This window comes from Babylonia areolata, chromosome 34, assembly GCF_041734735.1.
Source record: "Babylonia areolata isolate BAREFJ2019XMU chromosome 34, ASM4173473v1, whole genome shotgun sequence".
In the NCBI taxonomy this organism is placed as follows: Eukaryota; Metazoa; Mollusca; class Gastropoda; order Neogastropoda; family Buccinidae; genus Babylonia; species Babylonia areolata.
In genome coordinates, this window is record NC_134909.1 from 18,664,293 (window position 1) to 18,688,204 (window position 23,912).

The window sequence follows — 23,912 nt, forward strand, 5'->3', positions numbered from 1 at the left end:
TGTCTCTAGCAAAATTCTGTAGAAAAATGCACTTCGATTGTGAAACAGATACACTGGCAGGCAGGAAAACAAAATATATATAATATATATATATATATGGGTGGCACTTCACCATGACAACAGGCTCTCCTTGGGGAGAGCAGCCTTAACTTCACTCAGAGAAATCTGTGGTGACAAAAAGTAATGCAACCCAGTCCAGTCCAACACAGTACAGTACAGTACAGTTCAACACTGTGAAGTACAGTACAGTACAGTACAATGCAATACTATACAATGTAATGCAGTACAGTACAATACAATGTAGTACAACGCAAATCAGTACAATACAAAAATACAGTAGAATACAGTGCAATGCAATACAGCGCAATGCAGTACAGTACAATACATTACATCACAATTGAATACAGTACATCAGTACAATACAAAGCAGTGGAGTGCAATCCAGTACAGTACAATTCAATATAATACAGTACAGTACAATGCAGTGTAATACCATGCAGTACAATCCAGTACAGTACAATGCAATATAATACAATACAGTACAATGCAGTATAATACAATACAGTACAATCCAGTTCAGTACAATGCAGTACAGGTTGTACTGGATTACAGGTTACCAGTAGCAGATCTAATGACCTGACCTGACCCCAATGCAGTATGATACAATACAATACAGTGCAATATAATGCAATACAGTACAATACAAAACAATATGATACAATACAGTACAATGCAATGCAATGCAATACAATACAATACAATACAGTACAATCCAGTACAGTACAATGCAATATGATACAATATAGTACAATACAATACAGTACATTACAATGCAGTAAGATACAATATAGTACAGTAAAATACAATACAATACAATACAATACAACACAATGTCCCTACAGGTGGTGCAAGCTGATCAACGAGAAAGCGGAGGAACACAAAAAGTCGCTGGTCAACGCCAAGAAGTCCCCCATCAAAAAGAGCACCCCCAGTCCTGAGAGAGAGATTGAACCTCCAGAGTGAGTGAAACTCCTTGTTCTGCGTGAACTCTGAATGAATGAATGAATGAATAATTTTTATTTTCTGAGGGTAATAGATTAAGCATACATGCTTTTTTTCATCCAGCCCTCGAAAAAAACCATAACAGCAAAACGAAGAAAGAGGGAAAAGTGAAAAAGCAAGAGAAAAATCACGGAAATACAAGAAGAAGAAAAGAAGATAGTTACACAGCTAGATGGAAAGAGACAGACAAAGATATACAGACAGACATACAAATAGACAGGCAGGGAGAGTGACGACCGAGAGAGAGAGAGAGAACAAGCAAGTGTTCTGTGTGAGCTCTGAGAGAAAGAGAGAGAGAGCGAGTGAGCGAACATTTTAAGTGTTCTGTGTGAACTCTGAGAGAGAGAGCGAGTGAGCGAACAATTTAAGTGTTCTGTGTGAACTCTGAGAGAGAGAGCGAGTGAGCGAACAATTTAAGTGTTCTGTGTGAACTCTGAGAGAGAGAGATTTTATTTTACCAGTGTACTGAGTAAGCACAATAACAAGAATGTTTGTTGTTGTTTTTCACACAGCCCTGGAGTACAATATCAAGAAAGAAAAGCATAAGAAAAAATTGAGAGGGGAGCAGAGAGAGGGAGGGGTGAGAGTGAGAGAAAGTAGAGTGAATGAGGGAAAGAGAGGGGGGGGGGGGGCACAGACAGAGAGAGGATTAGGTTAGTGTGTTGTGCAGAGAGAGAACGAGAGAAAAATCAAAAATCAATTTGCAAGGCCACTGTTATCCAGTTTGCAAGGAGGTAAAAAAAACCAAGGAAGTGAATTGATGAAAGTGAAAATGACATACAGAGCGAAAACCAGAATTATTCCTTTCCAGGAAAACAGCGCAATTTTACATAATTTTACCAGTAGCTGTATAATTTGGGGGTGGGTGGGGGGAGACAAACACACACACACACACACACACACACACAAATAATAACACACACACACACAGAGTCCAAAACAAAATGAGATTGGGTGGTGGACAAGAATCTAAACAACAGTGGTGCGAACAAAAACCCTCACAGAAATTAATTGATTAATGATACTGATTCTGTGAAGTGTTGGTGTTGAAGTAAATTCTACCACGTATTGCTTCACTGGTCTTTGATGGAAACTGATCATGTATTTTTGAGATCTGGATCATGTGTTTTTGCGACTTTGATCACCTTAGTGTGGAATTTGATTGCATGTTTTTTCTTGACAAATATAACAATCGCAAGGGGTCCGGGGGGTGGGGGGGGGACAAAAACAAAAAACAACTCACGGCTGTGCTTTATATGTTCATGATGACCAGACCCCCCAGAGAACACACACACACACACACACACACACACACACACACACACACACACACACTAAAATGTTACCATACATGCGCGTGACGACCAGACCCCCCAGAGAACACACACACACACACACACACACACACACACACTAAAATGTTACCATACATGTGCGTGACGACCAGGCCCCCCAGAGAACACACACACACACACACACACACACACACACACACACACACACACACACACACTAAAATGTTACCATACATGTGCGTGATGACCAGGCCCCCCAGAGAACGCACACACACACACACACACACACACACTAAAATGTTACCATACATGCGCGTAACGACCAGGCCCCCAAGAGAACACACACACACACACACACACACACACACACAACACTAAAATGTTACCATACATGCGCGTGACGACCAGGCCCCCCAGAGAACACACACACACACACACACACACACAACACACAAATGTTACCATACATGTGCGTGACGACCAGACCCCCCAGAGAGCCCAGCCCCCCACCGCCCCCAGCCCCAGACCCGGAGGACACGACGGACGGCGTGTTCCCCAAGACAGACTACCAGCCAGAGCTGATCCAGCCTGACCAAGTGGATGTGTCCACCCCGGTCACTGTGGAGCCCCTGCCTGTCCTGTCCCCTCGAGGTCAGTCAGTGGTGTGTGTGTGGGTGGGTGGCGAGATAAGATAAGATAAGATAAGAATAACTTTATTATCTCCAACTGGAGAAATTTGGTCAGGTGCATTATCACAACATAGACAAGTAAACAACATGGGGACCATAACTGTAAAAGCCAACAACAGCCCCTACAAATATTACGAAGATACAAATGTAAAAAAATATCACATACATCGTTTCATACATACATCCACACACTGCAGGTAATAACTAGTATTCTTAATGTAAAAACAGAAAGAATTAAGAAACATTGTTTGAATATAATTATAAACATAGCCTACTATACTGCACATTGATTATAATAGACAGATAAGATAAGAATAAAGATGAATTGCGGAAAATCACAACCAGATAATCAGCACACACCCGCAGTAGTGGTTAAAAGTGTATTAAAACTTAAAACTGTTGTTGAAGTAGGTGCATTAAAGCTTCAGACTCTTGTTAGAATAGGTGTTAAAGATGTATTAAACACACACACACACACACACACACACACACACACACACACACACACACACATGCGTGTGCACACGCATGCACACACGTTAAAAGTATTACATGCACAATTTTACAAGTTTTGTTCAAAATAAATGAAAAGATTTCATATGTAAAATTCATCTGAATACATAATTACTAAGTATATACTTGTGCCAGTTTCTTTTCTTTTCTTTTTATTTATTTATCTATTTTACACTTGATAGTAAAGTTGTTGAAGACAGTGATAGATCACTGAATGTAGTTGCTGTGTTGAATATTACTGCATTTGATTGGTTGATCCGTTTTGCCATTTTCTGATTGGTCAGCCAACATATATTTGATTGGTTAACATGTATGCTGTGTTTTGATTGGTTGGTTAACAAAATACGAATGCCATGTTCTGATTGGTTGATTAACATGTATGCCGTGTTCTGATTGGGTTGTTTAAGTTTTTGTGTGGCACAAACAATGTGCGAGTGGCAGTGCTTTTGTGTGTGTGTGAGTGCTAGATGAAGTGTGAGGGTCCTACTTGCTGTGTGAAGTTGGTGTGAAGTGTCATTGCCGTGCTGTTTTTAAGTTAGAGATGTTATTGTTTCGTTATCTTAGTGCAAAGGGTGAGTGTTTTTCTATGGTCCTGTGACATTGTCAATATAGGGTGAGATAGAGAGATGTCATTGTCATGAATGTAGAGAGAGAGGGGGAGAGAGAGAGTGTGTGTGAGAGAGAGAGAGGTAACATGTCTGTGTGTCAGTGTAATGATGCCCCTGGACACCGTTCACTGCATCAGGAAGACAGAATATACAAAAGTTACCAGTCTTGCAGCGCTGGGAAAATCCCACTCAGTCAGAAATTGAAACCACCACCTCTTGTTCATAGTGTGTGTGTACTTTTCAGAATGTATGTCCTTAAGTGTATGTGAGTCCTCTCTCTTTACTTGGTCTTGCTAAGTGCCGTGGAGTTTTTTTTTGCTCATGGAGGACAGAAATTGCGTTGACACGAAGTGCAGAAATGCAGTTGAAGGGCAGTGAGAAGTCTTGTGTTGCAATGGGTGTCCAGGGGTATCGGGCAGTGTTGGGAAGAGGCCTCAAGAAACTTGGGTTTTGTTTACTGCTCCAGAGGCGTGTTCCGTGCTGTTCCAATCTAATGCTAGCCAACATGCTGATATGTAACCAGATTGTCAGAGGTGCCAATGTGTGGGAGTTTGGGGGGCGTAATAAGTAGTAACTATAATGTCATTTGTTTTCAAAGGGAAATAATTTGTTTTTGATCACGGTGCAAACTAATAAAAAGAAAATTGGATAGGTTGATTTTTTTTTTTTTTTTTTTTTTTTTTTTTTATAGGAAAATGATATTGATATGCAAATAGTATTTTTGAGAGCTTGCACACAGGCAAGCACACACACACACACACACATGTTTACACAGGCATACACTTGCACACATACAAAAAGTCTGTGAAAGTTACTTTCAGTGTAAAGATTTTTAAAAAGTTATCCTTCATTTGCTACTTTGTTTTGCTTTTGTTTTCTCCTGAGTTAATATTGATTATTGATAAATCAGCTTATTTTTGTAGTAATTGTTACAATGTCTTTAATATATTGTCCACAGGTGTTATACAACAGTCATTGATGGGAAGAAAATGTTACTGAGTCACAATAGATTGATAAATAGAGAAAGATAGAAACCAATAGACAGCTGAAGATAGAAACCAATAGACAGCTGAAGATAGAAACCAATAGATAGCTGAAGATAGAAACCAATAGATAGCTGAAGATAGAAACCAATAGACAGCTGAAGATAGAAACCAATAGATAGCTGAGTCACACAGCAGGGTCACAGAATGCTTTTGGGAGAGAGAGAAACAGAAGCGGCATTGAAAGATTTGAAAATCATTTCAAAGCATTGGCACCTCTGCAGTTTTGCTGAACCTTGCTGTATGTTAACCAGAGCTTATTTCTGTTTCAGCTTCAAGTGTAACCAGCTAATATAACTCACTGAATGCTTTGCCATGCCTTTCCCTTTAAATCAGCCCATGTTTAAAACAGGCAGGGATTGCTGGCAGAACACGTAGCCTTGATGCTTTTCACCATAGTCAGTCATATATCGCACACCTTTTTTTTTTTAATCTTTTTTTTTTTCTCCATTCGCACTTTTTCCCATTTCTTTCAGACCTTTTCCTTTCTGTCAGTTCAACTTCTTTTTTTTTTTTTCCCCCTGTCAATCCATTGTGTACCTGTTTTCTATCCATCTTTCTGTCTGTCTGTCAGTCTGTGTCCTGGCCGCTGTCTGTGTGTCTGTCTCACTGTGCTCCCAGGAACTGTGCAGCAGGAAGTGTTCCTTCGAGGAGTGCCGATGATGAGTAAAACTATAAAGGTGAAGTGTGTGGTCTACAGTCGTTTTGTGAGCATGTGGTCAGTGTGCTCAGAAACTGCCACGTCGTTGTCGTCATCATCCGGTCATTTTGGTTAACTCTTTCACAGCCGTTTTCACCTTGCTTTTTGCTGTTTTGCCTTGCCCCGGGTTGATTTTTTTTTTTTTTTTTTTTTTTTTTTAATCTTTTCATGGCAGTTTTGTCCTTTCATATCATCATTTTCCATGGCTATTTTTGCCTTTTTATAGTAATTTTTCCATAGCTATTTTGTTTGGCTTTTTTTTTCTTTTTTTTCTTTTTTTGTGGCATAGTTTTCCAAAGCCTGGGCGTAATTTTCTACAGCTGTTTTCCTTGGCGTAATTTTCCATGGCTATTTTTCCTCATTGCAACTTTTCCATGGCTATTTTTGCCCCATTGTAACTTTTATGGCTACTTTACCCCATTGCAAGTTTTTCATGGTTTTGCGCCATTGCAACAGCTTTATGGCTATTTTGCCCTTCGTAAGTTTTTCATAGGTATTTTGCCCCATGATAAATTCTTTGCAGCGATTTTGCCCCATTATAAATTTCTAATGGCTAGTTTTAACCATTTGTAAGTTTTATGGCTATTTTGTCCCGTTAAACTTTTTATTGGCTATTTTTGCCCAGTTGTAAATATTCTGATGGCTGTTTTGCCAGGTATAACTTCTACGGCTATTTTTTGCCCATTGAAACTTTTTTAATGGCTATTTTTGCCGATTGTGACTGTAATGGCTATTTTGCCCCATTGTAAATTTGATGGCTATGTTACCCCAGTGTAACTTTTTCTTGGCTGTTTTGCCTGATTTGAACTTTCCCATGGCTGTTTTACTCCATTTTAAGTTTTTCACTCCCCTTCAACCTTTTTCACATGATGTTAGCCACAGGAAAGTATTGAGCAACATATTGAACATTTTCTGTTATACGCCCTGACTCGGCATTTGAGCAGGGTAAAAGTGAAAGGAATTTTCTTGGTTTGTGATCTTTGATTTACCCATGTGCAAGCTTTGGGGTAAGCAGAATGTGTGCAAGCAGTGCTAGCTTAAGGTGTATGCTGCCATGTTAAAAGGAACAAAATATTGTGTACATGTCTGTATCATTCTGTAGGTGTGATACTTTATGGATAAAATGACTCAGTCCTTCATAACAGTCAGAAGCAAAAGAGTGAGAACATTTTCGGAATTCTGGTGAGTGAGTGTTGGGCTTGGGGGAAAAAAAAAAGAAAAAAAAAAGGCTGTGAAAGAGTTAAGCATTTTTCCCCTGCATCATATCCATCTGTCACCAGTTCACAAGTGTGCCGATGATTTGTGTTTCCTTTGTGTCTTCCTGTGTTGGAGGGAGGGGGAGGGTGGGGGTGTTTCCATGCTGGCGATGATGGTTGTTCTTGATGTTAAAGTAGCGGTTAAAGGTGCATTTAAAGCTTCAGACTCCGCGATGATGATGATTCTGATGATGATACTGATGGTGATGATGACTAGAGCGACTGCGGCGGACGGACATGAAGATTGCCCAGGCCTTGGAGGAAAAGGAACAGATCATAGCTGAGATGCTGCATATGTCCATCACTGATTACCGCCATTTAGCGCAGGTGTGTGTGGGTGTGTGTGTGAGACTGAGTATTGTTACGGTGGATAGGGGGGAGGGAGGGAGGGACTGCTGATGTCCATCAGTGATTACCGCCATTTAGCATAGGTTGTGTGGGTGCGTGTGTGAGACTGAGTATTGTTACGGTGGATAGGGGGGAGGGAGGGAGGTCGGGAGGGACTGCTGATGTCCATCAGTGATCACCGCCATTTAGCATAGGTTGTGTGCGTGATTGTGTGAGGCTGAGTATTGTTACGGTGGGTAGGGAGGAGGGAGAGAGGGACTGCTGATGTCCGTTAGTGAATTACCGCCATTTAGCATAGGTTGTGGGTGAGAGACTGAGTATTGTTACGGCGGATAGGGAGGAGGGAGAGAGGGACTGCTGATGTCCATCAGTGATTACCGCCATTTAGCATAGGTTGTGTGCATGCGTGTGTGAGGCTGAGTATTGTTACGGTGGATAGGGAGGAGGGAGAGAGGGAGGGACTGCTGATGTCCGTTAGTGAATTACCGCCATTTAGCGCAGGTGTGTGTTGGTGCGTGTGTGAGACTGAGTATTGTTACGGTGGATAGGGGGGAGGGAGAGAGGGACTGCTGATGTCCGTTGGTGAATTACCGCCATTTAGCATAGGTTGTGTGGGTGTGTGTGTGAGACTGAGTATTGTTACGGTGGATAGGGGGGAGGGAGAGAGGGAGGGACTGCTGATGTCCGTCAGTGAATTACCACCATTTAGCATAGGTTGTGTGAGAGAGAGAGAGAGAGTGAATATTTTAACAGTGGGTAGGGAGGGACGGACAGGGGACACTCCTGATCAGTATGTGATCACTGGACATTGTGATGAATGAAATAAGAAAGGGAGTAGAGGGTATTTGTGAATAGCGTTCATGATATGAACATAACTAGGGTCATTGGACAAAAGGAGTGTTCATTCTTTGACGAGACGCTCACCGGGAAACCAGAACCTTACAATCACCAGTGACATGGGACGTGATAGTTAACAGAACAGAAGAAATAAAAGAGTTTGTAGCAGGGATTGGGGAGGGGGGGGGGGGGGGTAGTTGATAGTAATGAACAATGAAAAACAACAAATGATGAGAGTGTAGGAGGAAGAAAGAAAGAGAAAAGACACACAGCCGGAGAGGAAGAGAAGCAGAGGCTACAGCTGAAAGTGGAGTGATGGCCCAGAGGTAACGTGTCCAGAAATGACTCGATTGATCACTGAAGCAGACCAGAAAATGACTCAATTGATCACTGAAGAAGACCAGAAAATGACTCAATTGATCACTGAAGAAGACCAGAAAATGACTCAATTGATCACTGAAGCAGACCAGAAAATGACTCAATTGATCACTGAAGAAGACCAGAAAATGATGAAATTGATCACTGAAGCAAACCAGAAAATAACTCGACTGATCACTGAATGAAGCAGACCAGAAAATGATGAAATTGATCTTTGAAGCAGACCACGAAATGACTCAATTGATCACTGAAATTGACCAGAAAATGATGAAATTGATCTTTGAAGCAGACCATGAAATGACTCAATTTATCTTCTGAAGCAGACCAGAAAATGACTCGTTGATCACTGAATGAGGCAGACCAGAAAATGACTCAACTGATCACTGAAGCAGACCAGAAAATGACTCAACTGATCACTGAAGCAGACCAGAAAATGACTCAACTGATCACTGAAGCAGACCACGAAATGACTCAATTGATCACTGAAATAGACCAGAAAATGACTAAAAATTTATCTTTGAAGCAGACCAGAAAATGACTCAATTGATCTTTGAAGCAGACCAGAAAATGACTCAGTTGATCACTGAAGCAGACCAGAAAATGACTCAATTGATCACTGAAGCAGACCAGAAAATGACTAAATGACTCAATTGATCACTGAAGCAGACCAGAAAATGACTCAGTTGATCACTGAAGCAGACCAGAAAATGACTAATTTGATCACTGAAGCAGACCAGAAAATGACTCAATTGATCACTGAAGCAGACCAGAAAATGACTAATTTGATCACTGAAGCAGACCAGAAAATGACTCAATCGATCACTGAAGCAGACCAGAAAATGACTAATTTGATCACTGAAGCAGACCAGAAAATGACTCAGTTGATCACTGAAGCAGACCAGAAAATGACTAGTTTGATCACTGAAGCAGACCAGAAAATGACAGTTTCACAACAGAAATATTTGGAAAATAAGGGAAGAAAAGAAGGTGTTAGTGATGTTCATGATATTTGTATCAGACGCTAACAAAGTATTGTTTTAAGAGTCAGAAAAAGAAGAAAAAAAAGAGACTGGGTTGTAAAAAGACTTGGTTGTATTGACGTGAAGAAACAATGGAAGAGCAGGGACCAACACACAACACACTGTTGAGTTTCCTGATGGAAAACTAGAGAAAGGGGAGAGCCATAGGGAGGTAACAGACAGCTGGTGAGGACCTGTTCTTTGTGCTGTGTAACCAGTCATGAAAGAAAGATAAGATAAGAATAACTTTATTATCTCCAACTGGAGAAATTTGGCCAGGTGCATTATCACAACATAAACAAGTAAACAACATGGGGACCATAACTGTAAAAGCCAACAACAGCCCCTACAAATATTACGAAGATACAAATGTAAAATAATATCACATACATCGTTTCATACATACATCCACACATTGCAGGTAATAACTAGTATTCTTAATGTAAAAACAGAAAGAATTAAGAAACATTATTTGAATATAATTATAAATAGCCTACTATACTGCACATTGATTATAATAGGCAGATAAGATAAGAATAAAGATGAATTGCGGAAAACCACAATCAGATAATCAGCACACACCCGCACCGCACCCCCCCACCCACCACCACCCACCCCACACGCGCAGATAACTTGATTAAACAAGAGTAATAAACATATGTTCTCAAATAAAAGCATTTCACATATTCGCTTTTAAAAACATTGCAATTAATGTATGTGGGTAAGTTAGCGGAAGAAAGAGGCTTGAGGGGAGAAAGACGAGAAGGTAAACCCTCGAGGAGGAGAAGAGAAAGGAGAAGGAAGCTGAGTGGTTGAGCTGAGCAAAGAGACAGATACGAACACACATAACATTCCGATTACTGGGGGTTGGTCATTTATGAGAGTGACTTCAGAACTTGTAAGACAGTCAGTTAGACTTGCCAGACACATGCAAATTAACTATGAGGACATTTGCGAGTTCTTCAGATAAACATTAATGATTAGCGCGTAGATTGATAAGGAGTTAGCATGTAGATTTATATGGAGGGCACTTGTAACAATTACTGGTGAGGTACGGGTGGTAAGAAGGATGGATGTGACGGAGAAGTGAATACAGAAGTTGGGGAAATGAGTGAAAGAGGGGGCAGTATGGCAGAGAGATGATGAGAGAGAGAGCTTTGGGGGGGGTGGGGGGGGGTGGGGATTGACAAGGTTAGCACCCCTTGGCCAGCAGACCACCACCACTAACATGTGCGTTTGACTAATGGTCAGAGTTCTCTCCCTTCCTTCCTGACAGCACCCCCGTGGGAGCCGCCTGTGTGAGGCGGTGGCGGGCGATGAGCAGAACCTGGTTGTGTCATGTTTACAAAACAATAATCACCTGCTTCAACTCATTGCCCATCGAGCCCAGGGTGTCCCCTCTGACCCCCAGCTCCCAGGCCTTGACCCCACCTCTGGGTCAGGGTCAGGGTCACAAGTCCCGCCTTCATCCGTTGCGTCTGAATCGGGGCCATGTATGTTATCCCAGTTTTCTTCCTACTACTTTTGTGTGTGTGTGTGTGTGTGTGTGGGTGTGACCGTCGGGTGGGCAGGGAGAGGGGGTGAAGGGTTTAGGGGTTGGGTGCCAGTTTTCGCATCATTCATTCTTGGGGGCGTTGGTGTTTGTTTTTCTCTGTGTGTGTGTGTATGTGCTTCCTTCAGTTCTTGCCCAGTCTTGGTTTTGTGTCAGTGTGTTGTTTTTGTGTTCTGCTTGCTTCCTGTGGACTGTTTCATACACGGTGGACTGTGTTGTGTGAGACAGATGGTGTGAGGTGACTCAAACAGCTAATTCTTTTCACCTTGAAGAACTGTGTTGACCCTGCTGCTTCGAGACCAAGGTCGGTCAGTGAATCGGTGTGCTGTAGATGGTCGTTTCTTATTCTGCAGTCATGGTATTGGACATGATTTTTTTTTCTAGACTGTGCGAGAAGAGATCAGATCTTAAGGACAAGTTCATCAGTTTGCGAAACGTTGTCAATAGGGGAAGTCATTGGCTGTGAAACCGGGAATTGAGATCAGTGAAGACAGTATTTTCTGTAATTTTCTACACGACTCTTGTCTTCATTTCTGTCCTTTCTTGGAGAGTCGCGAAGCAGATTCCTCTCTTCTTTTTTTTCTCTCCCCAAGTGTTTATAATGTTCTGTGCATAAAGAGCATCTTTTTTCCGTTCATGTTCCCCCCAAGCCATCTTTTCTCGGACCAGTCTCATTGTGGTATTGAACAGTGGAGACATTGACGGGGTTTTAGCCATACCCAGCTTAGCTTAGCTTAGCTTCTGTTCATGTTGAAAGACACCCACCATTATCATTTATGATTTCTTGTGTAATCCAGGAGGTCATGACAACGTGGGGGTTGTTTTTCAAGTGAATTACACTCAAAAGCCTGCTGTAGCCCGAAAAACAACCAGTTTATTGAGAAGAGGAAGAGAAGAGGAAGAGAAGAGAAAGAAGATAATAGATATTGAGAATAGAACTGTTTGTGATGTAAGGTATAACAAATGAAATTGGGAAGTGGCAGAAACTGAGTGGTTGGCTTGGAATTTTGGAGTGACATGGCCAAACTTGCCGCATGCAGCAAAATAAGGCCAAATGAATACACTTAATAGCCAAAAAAAGCGCAAGACGAGACAGAGCGTAAACCTGACAAGATGGCGTGGAGAGCCTTGGCCAAAGGAATGATTCAGCGCTTATAGCTTTTAGAGGCGTTTGATTGGCTAAGAGCGGACCGGGCAAGAAGGGGCGTCTTTTCACTGTTAGCCGCGCGAAATTTGGCCAAGCAGAGCAAACCGACAGGCCTAGTTCGCATCAGTTTGACATGGTAAGCATATGTGACACCAAACATGGAGTATAATACAAACTCCTCCTATTGTAAACTGTGAATGAGAGATCTCTATACCAGCAGGCCTGAAGAACTGTTGGCTGTGTTCAGCTTGGTGGTGGTGAAGTGAACAGTCTGTTCTCTGCGCTCTTGCGTTCCGTAGATTCTGATGGCTAAGTTGCTGGAATCTCTTTCGTCCTCCTGTTTTGTAGGACTATGGGCAGGCTTTTTCAAGTGTCGTTTATTTGGCATGTTTAAGGAGGAGGCTGTTTTTTGTGATTTTGGGAGGTTTTGTTGTTGTTTTTGTTGTTTTGTAGTGTGCATGTTTTTTTTTTTTTTTCAGCTCTTTCTCTCTCCAAACCAGTTGATTGACTCTATCGGCTGTGTTGTTGGTGTTCTGTTATTCCTAAATATTTGTGTATCTGTTTGATATTCTTGAATTTTGTTTTTGTGAGGTTTTTGTTGTTGTTTTTGTGGGGGTGGGTGGGGGGGGGGGTTGTTGTTTTTGATGGGTTTTTGTTGTTGTATTGGGGTTTTTTGTTTGCTTGTTTTTTTACGATAAACAGTTTGTGTCCAGTTTCTTTTCCCCCCGCTAACCACTTGTAGCGTAGAAGCAGTGTTGGATCAAAGCTGTTCTAACCCATCTGTCTGACTACAACTGGTAGTTGTGCTTTCTCACTGACTGCTCGTAGTTTTCACGATTATTATCTATATTATTGATAATTATATAGCACCTGCCTTTGGTCAGAGACCAAACTCTAAGCGTTTTACAGACTCATTTTGCACAGAAGGCTGAATACCTGGGTAGAGGCAACTGAAAGCTGCATTTAGACGCTCATCATTTGTTTCCTGTGCCTTTCAGTCAGGCTTCTGTTGTGAGCACACACAACAAGTACTTTTTACACAGCATACTTGTTGACTGACTTTGTGCATCAGCAGCGTTACTTTTTACACAGCATAACAGTTGACTGACCTTGTGCATCAGCAGCGTTACTTTTTACACAGCATACCAGTTGACTGATCTTGTGCATCAGCTGCGTTACTTTTTACACATGCATCAGCAGCGTTACTTTTTACACAGCATACCAGTTGACTGACTTTGTGCATCAGCAGCGTTACTTTTTACACAGCATAACAGTTGACTGACCTTGTGCATCAGCTGCGTTACTTTTTACACAGCATACCAGTTGACTGACTTTGTGCATCAGCAGCGTTACTTTTTACACAGCATACCAGTTGACTGACCTTGTGCATCAGCAGCGTTACTTTTTACACAGCATACTAGTCGACGGACTTTGTGCATCGGCTGTGTTACTTTTTACACGGCATACCAGTTGACTGACCTTGTGCATCAGCAGTATTACTTTTTACACAGCATACTTGTTGACTGACCTTGTGCGTCAGCAGCGTTACTTTTTACACAGCAAACTAGATAGACCTTGTGCATCAGCAGCGTTACTTTTTACACAGCATACCAGTTGACTGACCTTTTGTTCAACCAAGTTGTTAGTATTCTGTTCTCATGCCTTGGCTGGTTGTAGAGGAGTGTTTTGTGATGTTGAATACAAGGGGTGTGTTTGTGTAAACATGTTGCAGAGGAATATTATGTTCAGGGGACGGGGCAGTGATAGCCTGTTGTGTCGGTGTCCACAGCAGATTTATCAAATCTGTTGTAGAAAAGTGTTTTGTGATGTTGTCGTGTCGGGCTGTTCTCATCAGTTCAAGGGGAAGGGTTTGTGTTTATGTTCATTTCCTTTGTCTGAATCATTGTCGAAGAATGGTTTTTGTCTTGGTGGTGTTTCAGGTATGTCTGCACAGTTGTACAAGAATGTCTTGTAAATGATAATGCGTTGGGTTTGTGAAACCTTTCTAATGTAAGTTGACGTGACTTCAGAACTCCTTCACAGGGTCCGTCTCTTTTCCCCTTTCAGGGAGCCTGTGAATCGTCTACTTTGTGTGTGTGGTTTTTTTGGGGTTTTTTTTTGGGGGGGGGTTTGTCTGTCTATCTGCTTTTTTCCCCATCCCTATCCATTGTTTCTCTGATTATTTTTATGTGATTGCATCCAGCATTCACTTCTTGCTTTTGTAGATACTTTTACCTTGAGTTTGCCGAATTTTCTATTTGCTTTAGTGCATGTGTCTGTGCGTACCTGTGCATGTTCCTGCCAAGTACAAGTCGTTTGTCCTGTTTATACAGAAAATGATAATGATGGCATTTAAACGGAGAGATTGAGAGGCTGTTGACAGTCTTCACAGACAAATCTTTTGTGCATAGATCGTTTCATTGAGGGGGGTAGGGGAGGGGGGGCGAGAGGGGTGGGGGTTGTTTTCCGGTCATGTATTTTTTTGTGAGATGACTGCGCTGTGTGAGGAAAGCCTGTGGAGTGTGGCGTGGGCTGGTTGCTGGTTGTTCTTGGGGGGGTGTTGTGTGCAGACACACCCACTGTCGCCGCTCCCTGGCTGCAATGCTATCTCTGTCTGTCTCATGTTTTACTTGTCCAGTTGTACACCTGGTTTATTGGTTTGTTTTTTTTTTCTTCTGTGAGAACTGTAAGCTTGGGTGGTCTGGGTTTGGGGTGGGGGCTCATTTAAACTGTCGATCATGTCTGTAAAAAAAAAATGGGAATAGGAGTGTGGACAGATGTCGTGTCACATTGTTCGTATGGAGTGTGTTATGTGTGTCGTTTTGTCCAGAAACAGAGGGATAGGTGTGTACATGTGTGTGTCATTTTGTCCATAAACAGGGGTTAGGTGTGTACATATGTGTGTCATTTTGTCCATAAACAGGGGATAGGTGTGTACATATGTGTGTGTGTCATTTTGTCCATAAACAGAGGATAGGTGTGTACATGTGTGTGTCATTTTGTCCATAAACAGGGGTTAGATGTGTACATATGTGTGTCATTTTGTCCATAAACAGGGGTTAGATGTGTACATATGTGTGTGTCATTTTGTCCATAAACAGAGGATAGGTGTGTACATGTGTGTGTCATTTTGTCCATAAACAGGGGTTAGATGTGTACATATGTGTGTCATTTTGGTCATAAAACAGGGGATAGGTGTGTACATATGTGTGTCATTTTGTCCATAAACAGGGGTTAGATGCGTACATATGTGTGTCATTTTGTCCATAAACAGGGGATAGGTGTGTACATATGTGTCATTTTGTCCATAAACAGGGGATAGGTGTGTACATGTGTCATTTTGTCCATAAACAGGGGATAGGTGTGTACATATGTGTGTCATTTTGTCTATAAACAGGGGATAGGTGTGTACATATGTGTCATTTTGTCCATAAACAGGGGATAGGTGTGTACATATGTATCATTTTGTCCATAAACAGGGGATAGGTGTGTACATATGTATCATTTTGTCCATAAACAGGGGATAGGTGTGTACATATGTGTGTCATTTTGTCCATAAACAGGGGATAGGTGTGTACATATGTATCATTTTGTCCATAAACAGGGGATAGGTGTGTACATGTGTGTGTCATTTTGTCCATAAACAGGGGATAGGTGTGTACATGTGTCATTTTGTCCATAAACAGGGGATAGGTGTGTACATATGTGTGTCATTTTGTCCATAAACAGGGGATAGGTGTGTACATGTGTCATTTTGTCCATAAACAGAGGGATAGGTGTGTACATATGTGTGTCATTTTGTCCATAAACAGAGGGATAGGTGTGTACATACACATAATTTTCTACTGATGCATGGGGAGCAGTGGTGTGTAACTGTGTGATCAGAATGTGGGTTCTGTCCAGTGTGTGACTTGCATCATGGTGAGTGACCTGTTTGATGTCTGTGTGATGTTTCTGAGGTGTGTGTGTGGTGTTTCTGAGGTGTGTGTGTGTGGTGTTTCTGAAGTGTGTGTGGTGTTTCTCAGGTGCGTGTGATATTTCAGTACTGTTTCCTTACAGCATGTCACCCCCACTTCGTGAAGCAACTTTTATGAATGAGTGCCAGCTTTGTGTCAGTAGTGTTAACTCCACTATGGAATTTTTCCCTCTTTAATTAAAGGGAAGAAAACTTGCATGGGTGTTTTACTGAGGAACATTCAAAGCCTAACATACTTCTCTTGTAGGCTTGTGTTGAGAAAATCTTCACATGCACACAAAAGACACACAGGCCCGCACACACTAAGGGCTGCTGCCGTCTGTACAACTACCAAAGAACTTAAGCCTTGACCTGATGATAGAAAACATTCATTATTTTCATCTGCATAATTCACTCAGCAAATTTACTATGAAGGAGTTACTGAGATCTATATAAAAAAGATTAATTGATATTAAAAAAAAAAAATTATAATAAAACCTTTCACACATAATTGGGTCATCGTCTTTCTATGACTGCTAGCTGAATGAGAATTAACATTGTACAGAACTCTGTGCATTCTGGTATGGCGTGTGATGATGGTGATGTGGATATGGTGGTGGTGGTGGTGGGATGGTTGTTGTGTGACATGATGAATGTTGATAAGGTGGCGATAGAGTTGTTTGTGTTCTGACATGGCATGTGATAATGATGATGACAATGATGATGGTGACGTTGACAGTGATGGTGACATTGACAATGATGATGATGTTGATGGTGACAATGATGACGGTGACGTTAATGTTGACAATGATGTTGACGATGATGGTGACATTGACGTTGATGTTCACAGTGGTGACATTGACAATGATCATGAAGGTGACATTGACAGTGATGGTAACAATGACGTTGACGATGATGGTGATGTTGACGATGATGGTGACGTTGACGATGGTGATGTTGACAATGACAAAAATGATGACGACATTGACAGTGATAGTGACGGTGACGTTGATGATGTGGGTGTGGGGTGATGGTGATGACAACGATGTGGGTGATGATGATGACGATGTGGGTGTGGGGTGATGACGATGATGTGGGTGTGGGGTGATGATGACGATGTGGGTGTGGGGTGATGACGATGATGATGACGACGTTGTGGGTGTGGGGTGATGACGATGATGTGGGTGTGGGGTGATGACGACGATGTGGGTGTGGGGTGATGACGATGATGATGACGACGATGTGGGTGTGGGGTGATGACGATGATGATGACGACGTTGTGGGTGTGGGGTGATGACGATGATGATGACGACGATGTGGGTGTGGGGTGATGACGATGATGATGACGACGATGTGGGTGTGGGGTGATGACGATGATGATGACGACGATGTGGGCGTGGGGTGATGACGATGATGATGATGACGATGTGGGTGTGGGGTGATGACGATGATGATGACGACGATGTGGGTGTGGGGTGATGACGATGATGATGACGACGATGTGGGTGTGGGGTGATGACGATGATGATGACGACGTTGTGGGTGTGGGGTGATGACGATGATGATGACGACAATGTGGGTGTGGGGTGATGACGACGATGTGGGTGTGGGGTGATGACGATGATGATGACGACGATGTGGGTGTGGGGTGATGACGATGATGATGACGACGATGTGGGTGTGGGGTGATGATGATGATGATGACGACGATGTGGGTGTGGGGTGATGACGATGATGATGACGACGATGTGGGTGTGGGGTGATGACGATGATGTGGGTGTGGGGTGATGACGATGATGATGACGATGTGGGTGTGGGGTGATGACGATGACGACGATGTGGGTGTGGGGTGATGACGATGATGATGACGACAATGTGGGTGTGGGGTGATGATGATGACGACGACGATGTGGGTGTGGGGTGATGACGATGATGATGACGACGATGTGGGTGTGGGGTGATGACGATGATGATGACGACGATGTGGGTGTGGGGTGCACAGCCCAGCTGGTGAAGCAGCAGGAGCTGCTGGCCAAGGGAGCGGCGGTGGGCGCGGTGCCCATGGACCAGCTGCGCGGCATGGCCAACGAGATGAACACCATGCTCTCCAACCTCCTGGTGAGTCGCCACCCACACCCGCACCACCCCCGTGGACCACACACCTCACCCCTGCTTTGGGGATGTCAGGGGGGCCGGGGGGGGTCACTGTCAGGTGTTGGGGGGAGAGGGGAGGTTCAAAACATTCAGAGAATGACGGGCTGAAACGTTAGGAGTGGGCGGGGAGGGGATTTTTTAGGGGGCTCTGTGTCGGAGAGGGTGATGGTTAAGTGGGTTTATCCTTCCTTATGGGGATTTTATTAACTTGTGTTTGAGCCTGAGTCGCCCAGAGCAAGTGGCACATACAGATTAGGGGGTATTTTTCAGGTTTTTGTGTGTCTGTGTGTGAAAAGCCGTCTGGTTCTGAGAAAGCAGGCAAAAATTTGTAGTCCTGATCTGTGTCACTTGCGCCTTCCTGATAACATTCCTGTTTGACCCCCTTTTTTCTATATTCCTCCCTCCCCCATTCTCTTCTTCCTGTCTGTCGTTCTTCTGCAGTTGTGAATAACGATAATGATGGATATTTGTTGCGCGCTTTCCTCCCTTAAAGGGAGCTCTTCTTCTTCTTCTTCTTCTTCTTCTATGTTCGTGGGCTGCAACTCCAACATTCACTTGTATGCACACGAGTGGGATTTTACGTGTATGACCGTTTTTACCCCGCCATGTAGGCAGCCATACTCCGCTTTCGGGGGTGTGCATGCTGGGTATGTTCTTGTTTCCATGATGGGGACAAAGGAGGACGAAGCTATCAGAGCTGAATTTCAAATTATTATTATTGTTATTGTTATTAATGATAATGAATGTGATGACGACAGATATAAATACTATCTGTGATTATTATTATCATTATCATCGTCATCATTGTCATGGCTGTGAATGACGACGACTGGTGTGACGGCAGAGCGTTAGTTCAGATTATTATTATTATTATTATTATTATTGTGATGACGACAGATATAAATACTATCTGTGATTATTATTATCATTATCATCGTCATCATTGTCATGGCTGTGAATGACGACGACTGGTGTGACGGCAGAGCGTTGACGTTCAGATTATTATTATTATTATTATTGTGATGATGACAGATATAAATACAATCTGTGATTATTCTTATCATTATCATCGTCATCATTGTCATGGCTGTGAATGACGACGACTGGTGTGACGGCAGAGCGTTGAAGTTCAGATTATTATTATTATTATTGTTATTATTATTGTGATGATGACAGATATAAATACAATCTGTGATTATTCTTATCATTATCATCGTCATCATTGTCATGGCTGTGAATGACGACGACTGTTGTGTGACGTGACGGCAGAGCATTGAAGTTCAGATTATTATTATTGTTATTGTTATTAATGATAACGAATGTGATGACGACAAGATACAGATACTGTCTGTGATTATCCTTATCATTATCATTGTCATCATTGTCATGGCTGTGAATGACGACGACTGTTGTGTGACGTGACGGCAGAGCGTTGAAGTTCAGATTATTATTATTATTGTGATGATGACAGATATAAATACTATCTGTGATTATTCTTATCATCGTCATCATTGTCATGGCTGTGAATGACGACGACTGTTGTGTGACGTGACGGCAGAGCATTGAAGTTCAGATTATTATTATTATTATTGTTATTAATGATAACGACTGTGATGACAACAGGTATAAATACTGTCTGTGATTATTCTTATCATTATCATTGTCATCATTGTCATGGCTGTGAATGACGACGACTGTTGTGTGACGTGACGGCAGAGCATTGAAGTTCAGATTATTATTATTATTATTATTGTTATTAATGATAACGACTGTGATGACGACAAGATATAGATACTGTCTGTGATTATTCTTATCATTATCATTGTCGTCATTGTCATGGCTGTGAATGACGACGACTGTTGTGTGACGTGACGGCAGAGCATTGAAGTTCAGATTATTATTATTATTATTATTATTGTTATTAATGATAACGACTGTGATGACGACAAGATATAGATACTGTCTGATTATTCTTATCATTATCATTGTCATCATTATCATGGCTGTGAATGACGACGACTGTTGTGTGACGTGACGGCAGAGCATTGAAGTTCAGATTATTATTATTATTATTATTATTGTTATTAATGATAACGACTGTGATGACGACAAGATATAGATACTGTCTGTGATTATTCTTATCATTATCATTGTCATCATTATCATGGCTGTGAATGACGACGACTGTGGTGTGGTGTTGACGGCAGAGCGTGATGGGGACGAAGGGGGAGGAGCGGAAGTCTCTGCGGTCAGAGCTGAAGGCAGCGCAGGACCACCTGGAGATGCTGAAGGCCATCCAGCGACAGATGATGAGCCAGCCCTCACCCTCACCCTCACCCTCCACCCCGCACTCACGCCCCCTCAGCTTCGCCTCCGTCTCTGAGAGCGGGGAGACCACTGATAGCGACCGCCAGGATGAGGGTGAGGGTCACTTTGTGTGTGTGCATGTGTGTGTGTGCATGTGCGTCTGTGTTTGGTGGTGGGGAACTAAACAAAACATGGCAATGTAGGAGTTCTCAGGTGAAAATCTATCAGAGAATTTCAGTTCGGTTCAGTTCAGTAGCTCAAGGAGGCATCACTGCGTTCGCACGAAACCCATTTTCGTTGTGACCACATCTGCTAGGCAGATGCCTGACCAGCAGCTTAACCCAAAGCGTTTAGTCAGGTCTTTAGAAAATGAATGGATACATAAATAAATAAATCTGTCAATTATGTAAACAGATAAATAAACAGAAGCAACCACTCTGACAGGTACACAGGTATGTATGCATGAACTCAGGGCCTGACTGATCACGTTGCCCTTACTGAGTTCCACCACCCTGCACACACACACACACACACACACACACACACACACACACACACAGAGCGTGGTCTGCCCTGCTCCCAGTGGCAGCCATCATTATAACAGTGTTGCATACTCAGAGACACACAGTGGCATCTGGCTGTTCTACCCGATAATGATTTACATACCGGTACAATGAGGGTCATGCCAGCAGGAATTCTGTGGTATGCTCTGGTCACATGAGCACCATTTCTTTTCTTTTTTTTCTTTTATTTGCTGCCCCATCATCTGCACTGTTTCAGTGGCATTACTCCCACACTGCTCATTTAGATTCCCCCATACATTGCCACACCCGGGTTCATCCGTCACAGTAGTGTTGGCAGTCCGCAGGGAACCATCGATGTTAGGTCGCCAGTAGGCCACAAACCAGAGGAGACCCTGCACTGCTGCTGAGTCACTTCGGTGGTGTTCAGTGGTGCCTGTTCTGATTCAACGTACTTAAGACACCACCTACTAAGCCCCCTACTAACGACAATAATGGCTTAGTTGCGGAGCCAGACTGAGTGAGCGTCCCTCCCAGAGTGGATACCGCCACCAAGTCCTTCAAACAATAGCTCCCCATGAATCTGCCGACACTGAAGACATTGACAGGACTCACCTTGAGCACAGAAGTGGAGGGGTATCAAAACTGAGGTCACCATGAGAGCAGGGCATGAAAGGCCACAGACTTTGAGACTGTTTCGACGGGCGCCATAGCCGAATGGTTAAAGCGTTGGACTTTCGATCTGAGGGTCCCGGGTTCGAATCACGGTGACGGCGCCTGGTGGGTAAAGGGTGGAGATTTTTACGCTCTCCCAGGTCAGCATATGTGCAGACCTGCCAGTGCCGGAACCCCCTTCGTGTGTATACGCAAGCATAAGATCAAATACGCACGTTAAAGATCCTGTAATCCATGTCAGCGTTCGGTGGGTTATGGAAACAAGAACATACCCAGCATGCACACCCCCGAAAGTGGAGTATGGCTGCCTACATGGCGGGGTAAAAACGGTCATACACGTAAAAAGCCCACTCGCATATATACGAGTGAACGTGGGAGTTGAAGCCCACGAACGCAAAAGAAGAAGAAGAAGACTGTTTTGTTTATATTGATGATGATGAAGGAGGAGGATGACGGTGACGCTATGGAGGATGAGAACCATTTCTGGTTTATGTGTCCTTTTGACACAGACTTCTTCTTCTTCGTTCATGGGCTGCAACTTCCACGTTCACTCATATGTACACGAGTGGGCTTTTACATGTATAACTGTTTGGTTTTTTTGTTTGTTTGTTTTTTAACCCTGCCATGTAGGCAGCCATACTTTGTTTTCGGGAGTGTGGATGCTAGGTGGTTTTTTTTGTTTCCATAACCCACCGAACACTGACATGGATTACAGTATCTTTAACGCGCGTATTTGATCTTCTGTTTGCATATACACACAAAGGGGGTTCAGGCACAAGCAGGTCTGCACATATGTTGACCTGGGAGATTGGGAAATCTCCACCATTTACCCGCCAGGCGCCGTCACCGTGAAAGTCCAACGCTTTAACCACTCGGCTATTGCGCCCGTCTTTAGTCGCTTAAGGAGGCGTCACTGCGTTCGGATGAAACCCATTTTCGTTGTAACCACATCTGCTAAGCAGATGCCTGACCAGCAGCTTAACCCAAAGCGTTTAATCAGGTCTTTAGAAAATGAATAGATACACAAATAAATAATCTGTCAATTAATGTAAACAGATAAATAAACAGAAGCAACCACTCTTACAGGTACACAGATATGTATGCATGAACTCCAGGCCTGACTGATCACATTGCCCTTACTGTGTTCCACCACCCTGCACACACACACACACACACACAAAGCTCAAAAATCTCCACCCTTTACCCACCAGGCGCCATTACCAAGATTCAAACCTGGGGCCCTCAGATGGAACGTCCAACGCTTTAATCACCCTGCCATTGTGCCCATCGACAGAGACTTGAGGAACATATTTATGCATCCTCCAGATCTACCCTTGAAAATTGTGTTTTAATACAAATAAATCGACAGATATCAGGGGTGGGTTGTATGAGCGAACACGGCAGCGCTAAATTTCCTAACTCCATAGTACATTCCGTATACTTGCAAACATTCTCAGCTCTAAGCAAACTTAGCACTGTTAAGATCACCTCATGCAACCCAGCTCAGGTCTTTAGCAAAATTTACCCTTTATGCATTTTACAGAAGAAATGTATGGTTAGATACATGAGCTTCATTGATTCTACTGTTTTTCTGGAGTAAAATATGATTAGAAAAAGAAGTGTAAAGTGGAGAGGGGTGGGCGGTGTTTAAGGTATAAGGTGTGTGGTGTGATGTGAAGTTCAAATCTCAAGGCGGTGTTTAAGGTGTGTGATGCAATGTGAAATTCAAATCTCAAGGCAGTGTTTAAGGTGTGTGATGCGATGTGAAATTCAAATCTCAAGGCGGTGTTTAAGGTGTGTGGTGCGATGTGAAATTCAAATCTCAAGGCAGTGTTTAAGGTGTGTGATGTGGT

General features: G+C 42.8%; 1 protein-coding gene across 7 annotated transcripts in view; it reads left to right on the forward strand.

Annotated features, from left to right (window-relative positions):
* Positions 1-23,912, forward strand: part of LOC143277468 (rho guanine nucleotide exchange factor 11-like) — a 266,699-nt gene that overhangs the window by 228,900 nt on the left and 13,887 nt on the right. For 6 of the 7 annotated variants that reach the window (XM_076582306.1, XM_076582303.1, XM_076582305.1 and 3 more), the window contains 6 exons: positions 903-1,019; positions 2,842-3,008; positions 7,384-7,493; positions 11,025-11,241; positions 18,405-18,520; positions 20,764-20,977. In XM_076582306.1, coding sequence (XP_076438421.1) covers positions 903-1,019; positions 2,842-3,008; positions 7,384-7,493; positions 11,025-11,241; positions 18,405-18,520; positions 20,764-20,977 — 941 coding nt within the window. The remainder of the gene's footprint in view (positions 1-902; positions 1,020-2,841; positions 3,009-7,383; positions 7,494-11,024; positions 11,242-18,404; positions 18,521-20,763; positions 20,978-23,912) is intronic. The other variant, XM_076582307.1, reaches the window with a different exon arrangement.